This window comes from Miscanthus floridulus, chromosome 8 (genome assembly GCF_019320115.1).
Source record: "Miscanthus floridulus cultivar M001 chromosome 8, ASM1932011v1, whole genome shotgun sequence".
In the NCBI taxonomy this organism is placed as follows: Eukaryota; Viridiplantae; Streptophyta; class Magnoliopsida; order Poales; family Poaceae; genus Miscanthus; species Miscanthus floridulus.
In genome coordinates, this window is record NC_089587.1 from 27,585,513 (window position 1) to 27,602,512 (window position 17,000).

The following is a 17,000-nucleotide window of genomic DNA, read 5'->3' on the forward strand; positions in this document are numbered from 1 at the left end:
ATTAGGGGATGCTAATATCATTATCAGGTATCATTAGAGCTGTTTACGGCAACACCACTGTCCACTGGCCGGTAAGTGGGGATTTGCTAATATCATTGTTGGGGGCATATTATATGTTAGGACTCCGTTATTGTGTTTAGTGTCCAATTATATAGTCTAGGAGCTTACAGAATAATATTTATGGTCTATTTGTAGCCACCGGTGGCCCCTTTTTTTTTTTTGTAAAAACGGGAAATAATGAAAGCTATATATTTAGAAAAAAATGAACAAATTTACAGTTTGAAATGGACAGTGGAGTACATTTGATCTCATTTACCACATTTATTGAGGCGTGGCTAGCACCCGGACGTCCGGGCGCTAGCTCCCCGTACGGACGCCTGCGCCGCTGCCCACCATCTCGTGTTCCACGCCTGCTTGTCCACGTCTCGCCTGCTGCGTCCATCCGCAAGCACATGGGGACCACCCGTACCAGTGAGGACCGCCTCCGCCTTCCCGCGCCTGGCACCGAGGCAAGATTGCAGAACGGCGAGGAGGGAGATGCAATACTCGATCTAGTTTTAAAACATTCAGATGCAACAATTGCAATACACGTCTAAAAACAAATGAAACATTTGAAACATGCGTCCGAAACACTTGTAAAAACACTTGAAACCATTATAAACATACACAACATCCAGATAAAACACTTGCATCATATGTGTGAAAGCATATGCAACATCCAGATAAACACACTTGCAACATACGTCAGAAAAAAAATAAATAAAACATTGAGAACAGGAGCTCGTAACATACGTGTACAACCATTGTAACATATGCAACATCCCGATCTACTTTGCAACATCCATATAAAACACTTGCAACATACCTCTGAAATATTTGAAACACTTAAAATTGACGCTTGTAACATACAGAGCACAAATATATCCTTGCTGCTTGGAGAATGGAGGCCCGTCGGCACGTGGAGTTCACCGGAGACCGCGGCCCGGCGGGGCTTGTAGGCAGCGTCTCGGCGGTGGTTGTGCGACAGGGTAGGAAGGCAGTGGCCTCGCGTCGCGCCTGGCAGGGCCGTTAGCTAAGCACCGCATCTGGTAGGGCTGGTAGTCGAGCGCTGCGTGCGGGAGCGAAGCGGAGCGGAGCGAGGCGTGCAGGAGTTGATTTTTTTTATTAGGCGAGCGACGCATGCGACAGTGAGTGGAGCGAGACGTCCGGCCTTCCGGTTGTCTTAACGGTAGTATTGACGCATTTATTGTAAACAACATATGTGCGAATTTCAAATGAAATTCGAACATAGCCACTACTTGTGAGGAAAATGTATTTCTTCTCAGCCATCCATCTCCTGTAGCACTTACTTTTTTGAGGTCCCATAGCACTTACTATATCCACTAGCGAAATGTGTAACCCCAAATATTGTCAAAGAAACAATGGAATACACGCCTAGCTCAAACGGTTAGGTGACCCAGCGGCACTCCTTAGGTCCTGGGTTCGACTTCCCGTGGAAGCGAATTTCAGGCTGAGGTTAAAAAAATCCCCTCGCCCGTCCCCATGTGCCAAAGTACAGTGGAAGGCTCCGGCCCAGTTCTCACAGGGTTACGACACCTCCTACGTCAGGATGGGGGCAGGGGTTCGGGGGTTTTCTCGATCTGTATGAGAAGATCTTCTTCTTAACGGAAAATCCAGGGGCCGTCATAACCCCCGCAGGTCGAGTTTTTTACACACAAAGTTATAAGCTAATTAAGGCCCGTTGGGCCCATTTTTTGAACTCAAATGCTTTTGTGGCCCACTACAGTACCTTTTGTGCCCCTGACATCGAGCCTCATACATGTCTGCCGCCGTGCCACAGCGATTTTTTTTTAATTTTAACACTTTTTGAAAACTAATTTAAAATCTAATATTGTTTGTTTTTTTTTTAACTAACACTTTTGGCCGCGCCTATTGCCCTGGCGCGGCCAAATGCCTGTGCCGCGCCATGCATGGTAGTGCGGCAGAGGGCTGATGTGGCGGCGATCAGATTCGCTGACCGATGACGTGGCATGGTCTGCCGCGCCATCGACCTTGGCGCGGCAGTGACGCGCCCTGATCCGTGGCGCGGCAGAGCCGAATGAAACCCCGTGGCCAGTCCCGCCTGCCCGAGCAGCAAGCCCGCCTCGCCGCCACACCCGCCGCCCACCCGGCTGTACCTGGACGGTTTAATCGGAACGCGTCGCGCCGATAGTGGGAGTTATTCTAAGTATTGCTTGACGTAAAATCAATAGTGGATTTGTTTCTGTCTTTTGTTGAATTTTTTTCACGGCCGAATAGAGAATTTGATAAGCCAATGATATTTTTCCGTCTTTCATAATACGGTTAACCACCATGTTAATTAATCGATTATAAAAAATTGAATCGGATTAAAACGAATATTTTTAAGGGAACTTATTTATTTGGCTTTTTAGCCCCATATTGAAGGATCGGCGGCGACGCGACCATGGACCTCGGCTTCCTCGACCCCTTGCGCAAGACGCCATCCACCGGCGTCGAGATGCCCCGGGACTGCTAGTTTCTGAACTAGTTGCTACTTAATCTCGCATGCAGTGATGTCGCGACGCATTAAAATGAATATGAAGCAAATAAATAAAGTATATGATATGCACGATTACTTAGAATTCTTTATGATCGTTAGTTCATGTAGCCTACGTATTTAAAGAAACTACCTTTGTTAGTACCTGTGAGGCTCCTTAGGTACCAAGTGGGGCACCACCTAGCTGAGACATGCCGATCCCGTCCTGCGGACAATCATCCCACTGGTCGTGCTGTCTGCGGAAGTCCGGGGGGTCGTCCTCATCGTCATCGTCGTCCTCGGTTGCAGGGTCCTTCCCAGCGCTATGATGTGGTGGTGTACGCACCACGGAAGTGGCACCTGTCACCGGCTGAGAAGAGTCGGCTGGTGTCCTCAAAGAGGCTGAAGACGTGCCACCCGACCACGCCAGGAGTGGCGGTTCCTCATAAGGAGTGTCCATGCAGCTCAGCTTTTGAGCTAGCTTCTTGCAGCTCTTCTTCATCTTCTACATAAATAGACGTTAAAGTTAGTGCATTTTCCAAACGCATATACACTAAAGAAACAATTTCGGAACAGACTAGTTTATGTTTACCTCCACAAAAGCCTCGAGAATGCCTGGCCCCTGCCCTCTAGACTCGTGAAGCCGGAATGCTGCTTCGTTGGACAACCTCGACAATTGTGTCGCCTGGGTACAGAAATGCGGTTGAATAGTTTTAGTATACATACTTAATACCAAATGGATAACAAATTGTACCATTTAAGTATCTTACCACGTATCATTATAGCGGGGCTCTCTATAGCTGTGTGTCCTCTCTAGTGGCAACGTCGTACACATCTTCGATCATATCTTCTTCCGAGTCCTCGTCAATCGCCTCCTTAGTGTACGGGGGCTTGATATATGTCCTCGTAGACCTGTGAAGCCAGCGCATGTACTCGTCGAAGGTATGCTGGTCGTGTGGAGGACCCGCATGGACCGGCTGCCGTTCCCTGGTCTCCCACAAGTGGATGTGCGCGTTGTGTGTCACGCGTCAATCCTTGGTCTTGTACCTCTTCCTGTGGTCATACCTGCAACAAAACGATGTTAGTTGTACCACACACACACCTCTGAATTGTAGCTTTGTTATTAATCGATAACGCACCTGTGCAATCCTTGGTTGGTGGAGTAAAGTGGTGGTGGGCAGCCTGTCATTCTTCCAAACTATCTGCAGACCCTGACAGGCAAGTAAATCTCGACCACGTGGAAGAAAATAAGAGGGACGTTGCAGTGATACTCCTCTAACTCGTCCCTAGTGACAGGACTGAGATAGTACTGGAGCTTTGGAGCATCCTAAGAACACCCATGCACCTGAATATTTCGTAATTGAGTTAGGCTGTGATATAGTGTAGATCGAACAAGACACATGTATGGTAATAAAGAGAGCATAACCTGGTGCTATGTTAGGACGTCGAGACCGTCCGTGTACTCCATGTACTTGCGCCTCGCATTCCCTCTGACTAACTCTGATTTCGTCCAGATAAACAGAGCTGTAGGGAGTGTATTGTACCCGTTTCATTGTTGCATTGAACACGATAATGAATTAGCCATTAATAAACTCATCATATGTAACCATATCAAAGAATATAATAAACCAAAGTACTTACCGGTAAACCAGTATTAAGGGGCCTTCCAACGGGCCATCGTTCCCAACACCAAACCTGGAGTAGGTACGAGCAACCTCCAAGGTTCGCATACCCTGAGGTGCGATGGTAGGCAACACATAGCTGTCGATACGTCCATGCCAAAACTGCGCTGCCTTAGCTGTACGCCGCTATGTTCTCCCACGGTTGGCGTAGTATGTCAAGGAAGATCCAGCTGATGGTGTTGCCCGAGGCGTCTGGGAAGAGAAAAGCACCAAGAAAGTGACAGAGCCACACTCGAGCGAACCTGTCGATCTGAGCCTCATCAGCCCGTGGGTCTAAGTAATCAAAGCGCTCAGTGATCCAGGACGACGAAATACCAGAAGTTTTCCTGAAATTTACCAAAGAAAATAAGACTCAATGGCTATAGGAAAGTAATGCAAGTATTAAATAGGCTTCAATTTCTCACTTATTTTTCTTGGAAGCCTCGTCATCCGGTGGAAGAAAGCCAGTAAACTGAGCCACCAGCTCTCTCCCGTGATCGTTGTCAACTATCCCTGTCACTGGAAGTCCCCCCAACCGAAGGCAAAAAATAGCCTTCACGTCCTGCATGGTCAAGGTCATCTCGCGATAAGGTAGGTGAAACGTGTGGGTCTCAGGCCTTCACCTGTTATAAGAATAGAACAACGGTTAGTTGCCTCAAATTTGTTACAAAAAAGTTTACGTACAAAGAATGCATTCGCACCTGTCTACAGCTGCAGTAAGTAATGCTAGGTCAAGGGGCGGAAGACCGTGGTTGACAACACGGATAAGCTCGAGGGAGCCGGCATGCCGTATGTACGGGTACGACACATAACGCTCGTCCCACTGGTGCGCCCTAGTGTGCGTGCGGAGCCTTAAAGTAAGCAAGGCCACCTCTGCGTCGTTGTCACTCAAGATGTGTGCTCGGTGCTGGTCGTCGTACTCCACCTTAAGAATAGGGTACAACGGGTGCTGCGTGGGAGGGGCCATCCTGTTACAAATTATTTAACTTAACGTTAGAGTATTCAAATTAACAAAATTCAAATTAACATTATGTAGCATTGTAAAATTTGAACTACTTGTTATGCAATACGAACACAATATGAAAGCATATGTATATATTCAAAGTAACATTAACAGACATATCACGCACTAATAACATAAACAACTTCACTAGAAATATATGCATTTGATGAAACTTCATGAAGTCATCAAAATCGACGTATCACGCACTAGTAAGTATCGACATTTGTAAACTAGTATCTATACCCAAAATCCCTAATTAAATAACTAACTATAAATTAAATAATAAATACCTAATCAATCCCTAAACCTAAAATCCTAACTATCCTAGAACACACAACCTCAAACCTAAAAACTACCTACGTAAATCCCAAACAAATTCATTAACCTAACTATCCTAAATTTAACAAACTATCATAAATCAATAACAATCATAAAACCCTAACTATCCTAAATTACTAACTATCCTAAATTCCTAATTATCATAAATCACTAATTATCCTAAAACAATAATAATCAAAATAACATGAAATCGAGAGTAAGGTACCTTAGGAGCGGGCGGCCTTGACGCGATGGCGTTCGTGGCGCGGCCGGCGCGGGCGCGTGCGGGCGCTGCGCGGCGGCGGGGCGCGTGCGGCTGGCGGCGGGCGGGCGGGCAGGGGTGCGTGCGGGCGGGCGGGCTCGCTCACGATATTTATTTGCCTCAGCCGCACTATGCTCCGTGGCGCGACAGTGTCGCGCCAAGATCGGTGGCGTGGTAGAGCCCTGCCACGTCAACGATCGTGATTCCGGTCGTCGCCACGTCAGCCCGCTGCCGCGCCACCATGCATGACGCGGCACAGGCATTTGACCGCGCCAGGGCAATTGGTGCGAACAAAAATGTTAGATTAAAAAAACAGACGGTGTTAGATTTAAAATTAGTTTAAAAAAATATTAAAATTAAAAAAAATCGCCACAGCGCAGCAGCTCTGTGCCTGTCTGGTCGCCTTATTAGAGCCGTCTACCGTCTACCCGTATATGTGTAGATAATTAGCTTCTTGGTAGGGTGTTGCTTGCGTAAACATCTCTTTCAAAGGTTTCAAATGTGCTGAATAATGCACATTTACCAATCTATAATTTTGTGCTATGCTCTTCAACACTACTTCAGCAGTACTTTTCAGCTAAGAAATAGTATTTTTCTCTCACAACAAATCAACGTAAGCCAAATTTCTGTAGCTTCGGGAAGTGGAGCCGTCTACCGTCTACCCGTCTATGTGTGTGGATAATAATTAGTGCTTGTTTAGTTCCTAACCAAATTTCTAAAAAGTGCTACAGTAGCCATCACATCGAATCTTACGATACGTGCATGGAGCATTAAATGTAGATGAAAAAAACAAATTGCACAGTTTTGTTGGAAATTGCGAGACGAACGTTTTGAGCCTAATTAGTCCATGATTGAACACTAGTTGCCAAATAAAAACGAAGTAGCCAAATTTTCAAAATTCACGAACTAAACACGCACTTAGCTTCTTGCATGGTACGGTGTTGCTTGCGTAGGCATGCATCTCTTTCAAAGGTTTCGAGGGTTTAAAGTACTGGAGTGTCCCTGGCTGGCTGTACCAACGCAACGTCCTCTTTTGAGCAACGTCCCACTACTTATGCTTCTCCTCTGGTTGAATCTACTGGCCTTGTTTCCCCCGAAAACACACAAGCCAAGAAGCCAAGCCCCGTGACGATGCGATTCTAGTTCGACCGATCGCTGCGTGCCGGAGATGACGACGATGGAGAAGGACATGTAGACCGCGGTTGCCGCGTATATATTCCTCGTGTTCGACTGCGACCGCGGTGATGTTTTTTTAGATCTGGAACCATTGTATACTAATCTATTATCTATTACATGCAACTAAAAAATAACTATTGTCATCGTCATGTGCATAATTAATAGCCTTGCTCCCGCTGCCTATCACTGTGTCGGACACAACACCCCGTGGCCCGTGGCCCGCGCGCAGCACGTGCTCCTACGTAAGGCCTGTTCGTTTGAAGTTATTAAGCGGCTTATCAGTTAAAATTTATAGTATTTGTTTCTCACAATAAATTATCATTAAACCAACTTATCATCTGACTTTAATACGAGAACAGTCCCTTATCCGCAGAGTCCGCGTCATACATAGCTTCCCTCCGTCACCCCGTCGTGCCCGCGCACAGAACCCGCGCTATAAACGGGAAAAAAAAAGAAATCAAATCGGAAAAAAAAGGAAAGATCAGCCAGGCGTAGACCCGCGCTCCAAACGAAAAAAAAATACCACACCTCCGACATGTTGCACCGATTGGCCGCATGCGAAGCCATTCGTAACAGGCCGGAAGCCATGCATACAATAGTTAGCTCTTTATAGTTAATACATGGTTCACTTGTCTTTCTCACAGACTTTTTTTTTGTTCTTGTGTTCAAACCGGCTGTAAACTTACAGCCCGCTTCTCCTCTCTCTCCTCTCTTCTCTCCTCCACCTCAGCATTAATCGGCTTACAACCTGCTGTTATACTTGCTCTAACAGATCGGTCGGGCGGGCAAGTACGCGTCAGAGCATGCATTGGTCATTGGTAGTACCTAATTAAGCTACTAGGCCCATCAGGCCATCACGCATCTATGGCCTAAAAGATGATGATGTTCATTAATTAATTCCAATCTGTATGTGAGAAAATTTCCCGCTCCTCTCCTATGTGAATCCGAATTTTGTGGACTTTTAATATGCATACAGATACGAATAATCCAAGTTCGGTTATGTGCGGATGCGAGATAGGATATAAAACTGGCAAATTAAGTTGATATTGGCCGTAGGCGTGACAAAAAAAATCGTGGCTCCGTTGCAACGCATGAGCATACAGTGAGTTCCTGATACTATAGGTACATGGTACACTTAGTTTTTCCTTCATGTCACCTAGGTTTTTTAAGACATGGAGCAAAGCAAATGCAAGCAACTTTCTACTAATACATCAAAATGCAATCCATTTCAACTCATTGTTCGTAGAAATCTCCATTTTAACATAGAAGTAAGCATGCTCGGTGCTATTTTGCTACTGGATTCGTCTCGTCTGTTACTATTTGTTATTAGACCTAAATGGATTCGAAAATAGTTTATAGGATTCCTAATGCAAAATCGCTTATTAACTTTTATCAATTTCTAAAAATGATCAAATCTGTCGCTTTAACCATGGGCAAAAATTTGTGCTGCCGTGCGTTGCACGGGCATGATTCTAATTAATACGAAGAAAAAAAACTGATCAAGTTTATAAACCAGACTTAAAAACTGTACAAATACTAAATACAATTACATTACTATATATACGTCTATACCATACAATAGAAACTATGACAAACCAACATGCGATGGAGCCCATCAAGTGTCACCCTCGCCACAAGCTACCACAAAGTCCAAAAAGACCAAATAAAATCAAATCTGCCACACAAATTTCCTTTGCCAACTATCGCCAACAATAATACATGGACGCAGCCACTGGCGGAGCCACCCTAGCGGCGGGGTGGGGCGGCCGCCCCAGCTACCGGCGAGCTCGTCCCAGACCCCCGGACCCCCGCTTCTTCCTTAAACTCAGGTCCCCGGCGGCGAGGAGTCGCAAGCACGAGCAGAGCGACCTGCGCGATGGTGCACGGAGGAAGAAACCGGAAGATGGGCTTTTTCTTCACATTGTTCAGCCCAATAGAGGTGAGAGGCCCGCCCACCGTCGCACACTGCTTCCCTAAGCCCAATTGGCAACCGGTGGATTCGTTCCCCGATTCCCCAATTTGCAGCGACGCACCGACGCCCTAGGCGAGGTCGCGACTCGCGAGGAGTTGGTCACCACCCGGCCGCCCGCCGCCCACTGGCTAATAGGGCACCGCGCCACACGGACGCGGAGTGCCAGAACGGCCACTCGCCCGCCACCACCCGCCACTCGACACACCGGCTCGCCACCCGGCCGGCCCAGCGCCGCCCGGCGTCCCCGCCCGCCTCCTAGCGCTGTTGGCTTCTACTGCTCTGCTCCGATGGAGGGAGGAGAGGAGGAGGTCCATCACAAGGAGGGTGAAGGTGTATATGGATTAAGTGATCAAGAACTATTAGTTTATTCTTCAAATTTGAGGTACGTGAACATACCATTTGTGATTGCAGCGTTTTTGTAATATTTGGGGGTGATTGTAGTATGTGAATTTTGTGTGATTGTAGTACCTTAATAAGGTGCAATGTGAATGCGGTGCCTTTTGGTTCATTTTGTCGTTACAATTCGCCCCAGCTATAATTTTTTTCTGGCTCCGTCATTGGACGCAGCAGTTCCAACTTTCCTTAGGCTACAAATGGTGCTATCACCGATCAAGAGATAACTCCATGGAGCCGAGCTAGGTAGGCTCCGATCCTTAATTACAGGCTTACTGTACACTACACTGCCATAATATATGTCTTAGCCTAGCTGCCTAGCTAGGCGTAGCTAGTTTGCAATGGGAAGGTAGCTTAGGGAGGAAGGTGTCACCTTGCCAATCTTTAATGTACGTAGTGGTTTCGCTAATAAAAGCTAAACCCATTCTTTTGAGCAAAGGCAAAAAAAAAAAATCCTCACCACAGGGGGGCTGTCGTCAGCCCATTCCTCGTATTTGAGAGAGAGATACTGAAGTACCCAGATTTGGGATTTGGAAAACAAAAGAATGCAACGCACGCACCTGCTGACGGGGAAAGCAAACCTGTGGGAACGGAGGCCAACAGTACTTTTTCAGTATTTTTTTTTAAAACAACAAATCAGTCATCAGCTCAGCCATGACAGCTTATCAGCTAAATGACCAGGACGATGGGCTGCATCTGCTGTGGGCCCCACACGCAAACGAGGGTGGGAAAGGACTCAAAGAACCACTGTAGCTCGATCGTTCGTGACCGGTGACACACAATTACTGTATCACTCGGTCTCCCTCCCTTTGGCGGCGGCTTCGCCATCCATTTCCCCCGGAACTCCCCAACTCCGAGTCTCCAAGAGCAGAGGAGGCTGGCTGGCCGGCGTCCCATGGCGGACTGCGTGACCCGCGTGTGGGCGCTGGCCATCGCCACCGCGGCCTGCATCGGCCTCCCGAGCGCGCTCGTCTACGCCATCGTCCGGATCGCGGCGGCGCGGCGCTACGGTGCCACCTTCGCGATGGCCGTCGTCCTCGTCTTCTGGGTCACCATCAGCGTCGCCTACTACCCGCGCGTCTGCGCCGACCTCGTCCCGTGGCCGCGCTCCACGCGCCTTCCGCGCCGCGGCGGACCCTCGCTGCTGCTGCTGCCGCAGCCGTCGTCGTCATCATCCGTGGCGCAGGTGGACGGAGACCGTGCTGCTGGCGGCATAGGCGCGCTTCCTCGTGAGGCACCGGCCGCGCGCGGCGGAGCAGGTGTCCGCGCCGATGACGACGTCCTGCCGCTGTCGCCGTCGCCGTACCCGTACGAGCACCAGCGCGTGCCTTTGGCCCAAAGGCACGGAGACCGTGGTAGTCGCATGGCCGCGCTTCCCCGGGAGCCACCGGCCGCGCGCGGCAAAGCGCGTGCCGACGACGTCCCGCGGCCGCCGTGCGAGCGCCAGAGCGACGGCGGGCCGTCCAAGTACTGCGCCATCTGCTTGGCCAACGTGGACAAGGAGGAGACGGCGAAGCGGCTGCCACTGTGCCTGCACGTGTTCCACCGCCACTGCATCGATCAGTGGCTGCAGGGCCACTCGACGTGCCCGATCTGCAGGTGCAACGCCTTCCTAGACGGGCGGTGAAACTTAGACGCTCACGGCGACGAGTTCATGTGTTCAGCTAGGTTTTTTAAAATTGCTGTTGCTAGTTCTGGCTTTAATTATGGACAGTATATATAGCCATTCTAACACTGTCGAGGAAATTCCATTAATAGCATATCGCCCTTTAATTCTATAGCCACCTCTTATGTGCCCCTACAAATTATGAGTTACCGCCGAATCTTGTTTTCCTTAGGCCTCGTTCGTTTGGTGCGGATTGAGGGCCAGAAATAATCCATCTGATCTTTACTACTATAAATAAACTTGTCATTCCATCCAGAACTGTTCCAGGCCTCCGTTCCGCGGTAAACGAACGGGTCCTTATCGAATCGTATTTTTGTTTCTCTTATCTGCCATTGACGGCTCATATATAGCGGTTAGTTGGTTGTTGGTTGAAGCCTTGAAGGTGGAAATAGCAATTGTACCTTTGCCATCAGTACAAACACAACTTTAGAAAATAGGGACCCCTTCCGTGCCATCGGCATTGGTCTACATCTCCTACAACTAAAAAGAACAAAAGTAAGATTATTTTTTCATGCAACTTTTTTTTGTCGTCTTCGCTCTGCCTCCCCTGCGATACCCACCTCCCGTCTGCGCGTAGGTCGCTAAAACGCCGCAATCACCGCCCCCACCCACCCCATCCCCATCTTCACGCTCGCGCATGCCGATGCCTCCTCTCTCTCTCTCCTTGCCCTCGCGCCGCCGCTCCATCACCATGCTCGCCCATGCCAACGCCTCCTCTCCCTCCCTGCCCTGCACCGGAGACCACTCCGTGTCTGCACTGGCACCTCGTCAAGTTGGAAGCCGCCGGAGACCCCGATGCGCCACGACTGCCCCCGCCCTCGATCGCCAAACCGCTGCCGCAGGGGCTGTGGCAAACGTCGACGCTGCGAACGCAACCCAGCCATCCCCTCTGTCGACATCTCCTCCCACAACGCTCACCCGGCCTCCTCTCCAGCACCCTCTGAAAGCTCTAGTTTGATTTTGGTAAATTGATGAAACCCTAAGTGCTAACCTAGTTTATCAAGTGATCATGAGATAGGTAGCACATTCCAAGTAGTGAAGCAAATGAAGATCATGACATGATGGTGATGATCAAGTGCTTGGACTTGAAAAGAAGAAAGAGAAAAACAAAAGGCTCAAGGCAAAGGTATAAATGGTAGGAGCCATTTTATTTTTGTGATCTAGACACTTAGCGAGTGTGATCACATTTAGGTTCGATAGCCGCGAGTGTGATCACATTTAGGTTCGATAGCCGTACTATTAAGAGGGGTGAAACTCATATCAAAATGCAGTTATCAAAGTGCCACTAGATGCTCTAACTCAATGCATATGCATTTAGGATCTAGTGGAGTGCTAACACCCTTGAAAATGTTTGTGAAATATGCTAACACATGTGCACAAGGTGATACACTTGGTGGTTGGCACATTTGATCAAGGGTTAGTAACTTCACCGGTGGAGTGTCCGCCCGTAGAGTGCGGACAGTCCGACGGTGCCACCGGCGCCCTAGATAGAAAAGATGGAGGTCACTGTAAGTGACCGGACGTTGGTCTCTGAAGGACTGGCGCGTCCGGTTAGTAGCAGCAGAAAAAGCGCAGCGTCGGTCATCGACCGGACGCTGGCGCTGAAACGACCGGACGCTGGCTAGCTGCGTCCGGTCACACTGACATGGTCGCGCACAGAGAAGTCGTTGAGTGACCGGACGCTAGGTGTGTCCGGTTGAGCATGACCGGACGCGTCCGGTCGTGAAAAGTCGTCTCTGGATGCTTACTGGAAACGACCGGACGCTGGGGTTTAGCGTCCGGTCACTTTGAGCTGCAGCGTCCGGTCGTCATATGACCGTTGAGATCGGGCGTTCAGTAATTGAAGAGAGAGACACGTGGCACGCATCACGTGACCGGACGCTGAGGTCCAGCGTCTGGTCAATATGACAGGAGCGTCCGGTCACCCCGTGTTGTGCCCAGTGAAGGGGTACAACGACTCTATTTCGTGGGGGCTTCTATTTAAGCCCCATGGCCGACTCAAGCTCACTCTCTTGGCCATTTACATTGACATAGCAACCTTGTGAGCTTAGCAAAAGCCCTCCCACTCATCTCCATCATTGATTCATCATCTTTGTGAGATTAGGAGAGAATCCAAGTGCATTGCTTGAGTGATTGCATCTAGAGGCACTTGGTGTTCGTGTTTCGCTGTGGGATTCGCTTGTTACTCTTGGTGGTTGCCGCTACCTAGACGACTTGGAGCAGCGAGGATCATCGAGCGGAGGGTGGTGATTGTCTCTGGCTCCGATCGTGGTGATTGTGAGGGGTTCTTGACCTTTCCTCGGCGGAGAGCCAAAAGGTACTTTAGTAAATTGCTCGTGGCTTGTGTGATCCTCATCTTGTGTTGGTTGTGCGGCACCCTATTGAGGGTTTGGCATGTGATGCCAATTAGCGTGTGAACCTCCAAGTGAGTGAATCGCCACAACGAGGACTAGCTTGCCGGCAAGCAAGTGAACCTCGGTAAAAAATCATTGTGTCATCATTTGATTCTGAGGTGATTGGTCTTCATTGGTATTCATTCTTGTGATTGATTAGTCCACGCCTCGATTCGGCGGTATAACCTTCTTGCTCAATCTCTTTACATTACCGCAAACTAGTTATCAAGCTCTTTAGTGTTGCTAGTTATGAGAGCTTGTTAGTTTGGTTAGTGTGGCTCTTTAGTTAGCTTTTGAGAGCACACTAACTTAGTGTAGTGACATAGTTTTTGTGTGGATAGAAACTACATAAACTAGAATTGTGGTAGGTGGCTTGCATTTTTAGTATGCTAGTGCAACACTCGTTTCACCTCATAATTGTCTAACCGGTTTGTTAAGTGTTGTTGTAGAATTTTTTGATAGGCTATTCACCTCCTCTCTAGCCATTAGGACCTTTCACCCTCCCCGACCCAGAAGGCCGCCCGCCACGACCTTGGGCGCATCCTCGACACCAGCGCCCAGGGCACAACCTCCAGCGACTCCGCGGCCGCCGCCTCCTCCTCTTTCGGCCCACGGCGCCTCCCTCGACCTCCTCTTTGGCGCTCTCCGTGACCCAGAAGGCCGCCCCAGGGCCCAAGGCCACAGCATCCGCCTGACAGGCCGCCTATAGCGAGGATCTTCTCAACACCAAGTCCACTGAGGTGTGTTGCTTGTGTTAGGATACATTTCAAATCTAGCAGGAGTCAAACTCTGAAAACTTCATGTGTTCCAGATAGGGCCTGACCTTTGTAAGGTGGCAGCTATGATTACCAATACACTTCTAAAAAGAGACATGTGAAAAGGTCGTGAGACATTATTCTTGAAAACATAGAAGATCATGTACCAATCGTTAAATCGTTCAGATAGTAGTATTGAAATCTAACGAAGGTACCTTGTAACTTCAAAGCTTAACTACAGTGAAGCTTTTACCACGAGAAGATGTGTCACAAAAATCAAAATGAAAGACCTACAAAACAGTCTATAGTGTCGTCATTTATCAGGTTAGTATAAGTTGGATCAGTTGTAAGTGAACACGTACAAATGTTTTGTGCCTGTGGGAATCCACAACTCATGAGCAAACACTGTTTTTTCTTGAACGTCCTAGACTGGTCAATGATGCCATTGGTACAACTGAGCCTATTTTTAGATTCGATTTGTTGCTATTAAATAACGTAAAAAAAACAGTTTCAGATAATTTTCCCCAATGTTAGCAATTGGCAATAGTACTATTTAGCAAGGGAAACTGACCGTGCATCTGACTTCAGTCTTTTTATGCACTATGTATCTATCTTTTTATGCAACTTGTCAAGAATGCTCTTCAGCTCTTCGTATAACCCCTTCGAACAGGAAGATCAGGTTGTTAAGCAAGCTTTTTTTATAGCCGAAGAAAGTTCTCCAAAGTTCTGACTCATAATCATAACAAAATAATCAATTTCAGTATATACCTTCTGCTTCTTTGATGGTGGTCGTTTAGTACCTGAGGACTCTGCACCATTGTTGCCTAAGTGTATTGCGTCAGCACCAATTTGTTCACTTGCCTAGATATGCAGCAGCACTGATGAGTACTTTTTTCGTCTAAGCTGTCTGTCCTCCATCTACAATGTTCAAAAGAATACAAACCAAGAGAATTCATTATTTTTATCATTAATATCTATATATATGACTACATCTACCTCAGCTTGATTTTCGGTCAGATAAATAATTTTGAACTCTGTTTTATTGCTTGTTTTGTTGTTTATGCTAGGGAAGAAGGCCAGGGCTGAGGTAAGAATAGGGCATCCAGGTGGCCATTTAATTTTTTCTTTGTCTTGAGACTTTGTATTAAACCAAAAATGTCACATGTAGTCATATGCTTATTGATGCCAATTTTTTTGTAGGCCAATTCAGGAGGTGAGCAGACGTTAGTATAAGCTACCTATTTCCCAGGTTTGTTCAGATACTCCACATATCAATTTTCTTTTCCTATAGTTACTTTGGGTGTAAGACATCAGATATATATATCTTGTTCCACCAGCGACTGTTGTGCTAACTTTTAGATGTACAGTATGGGGTATGAATCTTATGAGAATGTTTTTTTCTAAGCCCCTGAAGTGGAGTTGTACCATTGTTTTTAATATACTGAAAGTAGTAGTCTCAGTGTGAAGTTTGGACTTGGGATGACAGCTCTGGTCTTTGAAATGATTAAACGATCATCTCTTGATACAAAACCACAAATTAATAGATGTACTGGTCTACACTGGTCTGTCCGCTGCAGCTGACACTTCCTATGGATAAGCTGCAGACACCAATGCAGCAGCCAACGGCTCTGCATAGGTGCAGATCAATGTAGGAGCTCTAATCTTGCACCATTTTTCCTACAAGAAGGAATTATTAATCATTCTGGAAGGAAAAGAAATAAATTTCAAATTAATTGGTGCTGATTCTTGTTGTGCTTCATATGAGACCAGTGGTTAAATTGTGTTTAACTTTTTTGTAATATTAAAAATATATATGTTATCTTTAATATTCATACTTTTTGTCGGGTTTATAAACCCGGGGTCCCTCGAGGACCGGCTTCCACGCCAGGGCTCGGCCTAGAAGAACGGCCTTTTCTTCTTCTGGACCGGCCCAAGAATCTGAACTCAACAGACCGGAGCACTCGCTTAAGGCCCAGGCCGCCTTCGGCCCATCTCTCCGACCGGAGCACTAGCTCAGGCTCAGGCCAGCTCCGAACGGCCTCTCCGATCGGAGCGCTAGCGTCAGACCCCGGCCGCCTCCACACGGCCTCCACTCAGAAAGCCTGATCCGAGGACCGCCTCCGACTTTGACCCTATGTCTCCGACCGGGATTCATAGAAAACCATGCTCATCGCTATTCTCCGACTGGGGACCATCCGACCGGGGACGCCCGCTCGGAAAGAACCAGAAGGCGTGTGAAGAAAGGCAATGCATGGCTCACAAGTCAAAACCACTGTACCAGGGACCATACCCTGCACGAAGTAGTGCTCTGCAGCCACCCTGACACAAAGTATTGTAGGGGCCGATAGAAACTCCCATATGGTAAGCCCACTCCGCGTGTCTCTGGACATCGATTGCGGTATGGGCTCCAGGATCTGCCATACCGAGTGAACATAGCGCGGCTCCTCACATGCCACCAGGCATCCATAAGTGTTTGCAGGTACCGGCATCCATCCTTCCTGAAGAAGATATCTCGACCCCCCATGCACATCTGACATCCTACAGCGACATCGACAGTATTGGGAGGCTTCAACCATTATCCAGTTTTCATCACCGTAGGCAGCAAGGCTTAGAAATATCTGTACTCTCTCCCTCTCACCTGTAAAAGTCACCCCCTTCATCTATAAAAGGGGATGCACTCCCTCCAACCAGAGGAGATCGACTTCTTCAAGCTCAGACTCACTAGATCGACACCAACCCCTTACAACCGCAGTACCACCGAGTTCTGACCGCAACCCTTCCGGTCGTTGCCTTCCAAACCTCTTGTATACCCCCTCCTTTCTCCTTCTCGTTTGTAACCCCACTATAGACTTTGAGCACCTGGGC

General features: G+C 47.9%; 1 protein-coding gene across 1 annotated transcript; it reads left to right on the forward strand.

Moving 5' to 3' along the window:
- Nucleotides 1-10,216: 10,216 nt before the first annotated feature.
- On the forward strand, nucleotides 10,217-10,948 carry LOC136468755 (uncharacterized). The gene has a single exon (XM_066467207.1). The coding sequence runs from the start codon at nucleotides 10,217-10,219 to the stop codon at nucleotides 10,946-10,948; it is 732 nt and encodes a 243-aa protein (XP_066323304.1).
- The last annotated feature ends 6,052 nt before the right edge of the window (nucleotides 10,949-17,000 follow it).

Coding starts and splice junctions, on each gene's coding strand:
- LOC136468755 (XM_066467207.1), top strand. CDS start 10,217: ATGGCGGACTGCGTGACCCGCGTGTGGGCGCTGGCCATCGCCACCGCG.